The sequence below is a fragment of the Notolepis coatsorum genome, assembly GCF_963971535.1.
Source record: "Notolepis coatsorum genome assembly, chromosome: 19".
In the NCBI taxonomy this organism is placed as follows: Eukaryota; Metazoa; Chordata; class Actinopteri; order Aulopiformes; family Paralepididae; genus Notolepis; species Notolepis coatsorum.
This window is the reverse complement of record NC_140183.1, coordinates 10,736,725-10,741,724: the sequence shown is the minus strand read 5'-3', so window position 1 is coordinate 10,741,724 and position 5,000 is coordinate 10,736,725. Positions and strand designations below refer to the sequence as shown.

General features: G+C 46.6%; 1 protein-coding gene across 1 annotated transcript in view; it reads left to right on the top strand.

Annotated features, from left to right (window-relative positions):
* LOC311245932 (transcription initiation factor TFIID subunit 2-like) overlaps positions 1 to 5,000 on the top strand; it is a gene marked incomplete at both ends in the record, with an annotated part of 83,762 nt that overhangs the window by 54,200 nt on the left and 24,562 nt on the right. Inside the window, one exon of the mRNA XM_084335956.1 lies at positions 4,146 to 4,339. Within this exon, the coding sequence (XP_084192082.1) occupies positions 4,146 to 4,339 (194 nt within the window). The remainder of the gene's footprint in view (positions 1 to 4,145; positions 4,340 to 5,000) is intronic.

The following is a 5,000-nucleotide window of genomic DNA, read 5'->3' as shown; positions in this document are numbered from 1 at the left end:
TATAAAAAAAAATAGTAAAAAAAATAAAAGATTTATATATATATATTTAAAAAAAAAATTGGTTCATTATACAACTGTGGCAGGGCTAATTAAACTGGCGGGCCGCCACAGTCGAGGTAATTAATGGGAAACCCTGGGGGGGTTTATGCTTCGATCGTCACCAAAGGCATACGTTGTGGAGTAACGTTACAGGACACGCACGGCACGGGTCACAATAAAGGCATGCTCGGATCAATGCAAGATTGATAACATATAGCACTTACCTTGACTAGGATGTACTGCAAAAAGAATAATCCAATTATCTGATCGCCATTCCAAGTATTGATCTCGATCGTGTTGCCAAGATAATCCACGAAAATACATGAATCCACGGTGCTCGATTCTCCCCAATCCATGTGTTATGAACGGTGCTACTGCCCGAGTAGGAAAACCCGGACTGGATTTGTTAGATCAACATACAGGCTGAGCCAGAGAGAATCCAAGTATGTGCAATAGCGGCCGCAAGGCGTTAGGCGGCGGTATTGGACGTTTGCGATCTCAGACCCATTCAGGACAGCCTGCACAGGCTGCCCGATGAATTATCAATGGAAATAGCGAATAAAAGAAATAACGATCCAGAAACGGTCGGGCGCCAGAAACGTGTTTATCCGTGAACGGCACTGAAAGTGTTAAAAAACTTCAGAGGGCAGTGGTGCAACACTTAACACATCCAGCGCCAAAAACCCTGTCCAGCATTATTGCCCGCCATGCGTTGCCTGCCAAGATCGCTGTACAGCATTTTTTAGATCAATATTTAATTTTTTCGCCATGGCATTCATAATTCATCCACCCACCCCCGGTGCTGCAGCTGGACCCTAGATGTGACTGCAACGACGGCTCAATACCGCCGCCTGGTGGATGTGCGTTTCCTTGTTTGTAATCAGTCTGATCAATATATCCACCCAACCTACATAAAGCCGTTACTGATGATCAAGGAATTATAAACGACCCCCCCCCCCCCTTTCCTTCACGCATGATGAAGCATAATGTATACCGATCATATACATTTGCATTTTTTAATATAGCGTGTATGGGAAAGAAACTATCTATCATTATGCGTTTGGGCCTATAACTAGCGTTTCTGGAATTACAGCAGAAAAGATTAAAAACATACTTATATTCTCGATGGTATTAACACAACAATGTATGAATGAAAAAGTATAACGTTCCCACATCCTGAACGATAGATAATCGATGTTGAATGGGCCATAGTAATGTCAATTTAGCAATACAATTTTAAAAGTTATAGCCCTGCAAAGAAGGTAAACATCTCCATAGGCTTACAGCGGTGGCAGAGAGGGGTATGAGATGGGCATACTGCCCGGCGGGCAATGTGTTAAGCATTACATCACGCGACGGAGTGTGTTATAGGAATTAGATCACGCCTAGGGGTGGTTGTTAGGCCCGACGCGCAGCGGAGGGACGTTAGACCCCCTAGGCGTGATCTAATTCATATAACACACAACTTCAAGTGATGTAATGTCTTTTATACAATGACCCAATTCACCCAACCTTATTATTATTATTTTAAACACACAATAATTGAAGCATAATGGAGATTTATTCAAAAACAGAAAAGTTGATCCCAAAACAGAAAACGTAGATCCAATGGAAGTCATGCTTGATTGATTGATTGAAAATTGTATTAACATATATGACATACATGACATACAGATAGACAGTGCTGCTACATCTATACATTTATGGCATACCAGATTTACAAATACAGTACTGTTTTTGTAGGGTGATGATTATGGTTTATTTACATTGATGGTAACATTGCCGGTTATAGTGCAGTTTGTGAAAAAAGTATCTGTGTCGTTATTTTGCCTCTTAGCTGGAACAGAATTCTCAGAACCTTTTGTAGGGTGATTATGGTTTATTTACATTGAGGTTCTGGGGTCACGTGGAGTGTGTTATACGAAATAACAACCGGTGTTGTGCCGAATTCGGACTCCCTGCCAGAATCCGACTCCCCCTCGGGTGAACGTCCATACACTCTATCAGCCCCCTACCCAGCATGTAATACGTTCTTTGTTAGAACTCAACTCGTTATTATTGGCGCATACACTCTATCATATGTCTGTCATAAAACGATAAAGCGGACAGAAATACGGGGACGTTTTTATTATATTTAAAAGGCTTTGACATTGTAAAACTAAATAAGTGGACTTTCAAAGCTGTAAGCAGAATACAAGTCATAGGAACAATAATAATAATAATAATGGATTGGATTTATATAGCGCTCTTCTCTGACTGACTGTTGCTCTGACTCAGAGCGCTTCACAGTCCATTATTCGTTCATACACAGTCATACCGGTGGTGGTAAGCTTCAATTGCAGCCAGAGCTGCCCTGAGGCAGACTCACGGAAGCGTGGCGAATAATCAACGCCTACGGCCCCTCCGACCACCACCAACATTCATTCACATGCATACACATTCATACGAGGCAAGTAGGTTAAGTGTCTTGCCCAAGGACACAACGGCAATGGGATGGACATGGGCTTGAGCGGGATTCGAACCACCAACCCTTCGATCATTGGACGCCCCGCTCTACCCCTGAGCCACGCCGCCCCACTGAGCCACGCCGCCCACACGATATATGCTACTACCTGTATCCAGAGCAGCATTAGGTGCTATGTACAGTATGCTTTTCATTCATTTAAGACACATTTATTGCAAGGGTTTTGTATACACATACACTCAACAAATAACCTCTGTTCTCCTTGCAATGCGTTTTTAATTCTTTCTTATACAGTAGGAAGGGGGAAGAACACTATAGCGTGAGTGTTCCTATGACTTGTATTCTGCTTACAGCTTTGAAACTCCACTTATTTCGTTTTACAATGTCAAAGCCTTTTAAATATAATCAAAACGTTCCCGTATTTCTGCAATCTATGTGCCAATAATAACGAGTTGAGTTCTAACAAAGAACGTATTACATGCTGGTTAGGCTGATGGACTGTATGCACGTTCACCCGAGGGGGAGTCGGATTCTGGCAGGGAGTCCGAATTCGGCACACCGGCACCCGAGACAGAGAATACTGTCAGCCAGTGGCCACTCCCCTCAGAACCCCCCCCCCCCCGCGATTTATATTTTGTTTTACAATGAGTCATGACAAACCAATTACATAATCCAACATTGTGTAAACAACTAACATATTCCAGGTGACTTTATCTTTTTTGAATGAGTCAGTCGTTATGACGAAATCAATACATCCATTCATAAAGATTATTGTCCGCCATCTTGGTTTCATTCATAAAAACAATGAACGGCGGAGTGATTCGGGAAAAAAAGTAATTCGGCTGTGGGCGGGTTCTGGGGTCACGTGGAGTGTGTTACACGAAATAACAACCGGCAACTTCACAGTTTCAGCCAATCAGAATCAAGAAATGTGCATGCCATTGTATACATTTAATTAAATGTTAATAACAGCTCTATCTCTCTTATCTCTCTCGCTCCATCATCCACCACATACTGTACATGTCCCTCTCTCTTCACACCCTCTCTCTCTCTCTCTCTCTCTCTCGCTCCATCATCCACCACATACTGTACATGTCCCTCTCTCTTCCACACCCTCTCTCTCTCTCTCTCTCTCTCTCTCTCGCTCCATCATCCACCACATATTGTACATGTCCCTCTCTCTTCCACACCCTCTCTCTCTCTCTCTCTTTCTCTCTCTCTCTCTCTCTCTCTCTCGCTCCATCATCCACCACATACTGTACATGTCCCTCTCTCTTCCACACCCTCTCTCTCTCTCCCCCACTCTTCCCCTCCTTCTCTCTCTCTCTCTCTCTCTCCCCCTCTCTCTCTATCTCTCTCCCCCTCTCCCTCTCTATATACTGACATACTGTACATGTCCCTCTCTCTTCCACACCCTCTCTCTCTCTCTCTCTCTCTCGCTCCATCATCCACCACATACTGTACATGTCCCTCTCTCTTCCACACCCTCTCTCTCTCTCTCCCCCACTCTTCCCCTCCCTCTCTCTCTCCCCCTCTCCCTCTCTCTCTATCTCTCTCCCCCTCTCTATCTCTCTCTATCTTTCTCTCCCCCTCCCTCTCTCTATCTCTCTCCCCCTCCCTCTCTCTCGTCCATACCGCCCAGTTCTCGGACAACTACTACAGGGCGGATCTGATCGACGCGCTGACCAACTCTCTGACCCCGGCCATCAGCATCAACAACGAGGTGCGCACGGTGGACAACCTGAACGGAGACGTGCGGCTCATCCTGGAGGAGATCACCCGCTTCCTCAACATGGAGAAGCTGCTGCCCAGCTTCAGGAACACCATCACCGTCAGGTAGGAACACCGGCACTGTCAGGTAGATGGTATGGTGGTATTCAACCGCGGTGGCCAGGCTCCGCCCCTCCTGGTATGGTGGTATTTAACCGTGGTGGCCAGGCTCCGCCCCTCCTGGTATGGTGGTATTTAACCGCGGTGGCCAGGCTCCGCCCCTCTGCTGTTCTCCACAGGATGTGAATGGAATCTCCTCACTTTGCCGCTGTTGATAGTTTGCAGAGTAAATCCAGTGTTAAACAACATTTATCCCTACATCTCTCTCTCTCTCTCTCCCTCTATCTCTCTATATTTCTCTCTCTCCCCTCCCTCTCTCTCTCTCCCCTCCCTATCTCTCTCTCTCTCCCCCCTCCCTCCCTCTCTTCCCCCCCTCCCTCTCTCTCTCTCCCCTTCTCTCTCCCCTCCCTCCCCCTATCTCTCTCACCCCTCCCCCTCTTTCTCCCCCCTCCCCCCTCCATCTCTCTCCTCCCTCTCCCTCTCCCCCCTCTCTCTTCCCTCTCTTTCCCCCACCCTCCATCTCTCTCCTCCCTCTCTCTCTCCCCCTCCCTCTTTCTCCCTCTCTCTCTCCCCCCCTCTCTCTCCCCTCTCTCTCTTTCTCCCCCCTCTCTCTTCCCCCCCCCTCCCTCCCTCTCTCTCTCTCTCTCTCTCCCTCCCCCCCTCTCTC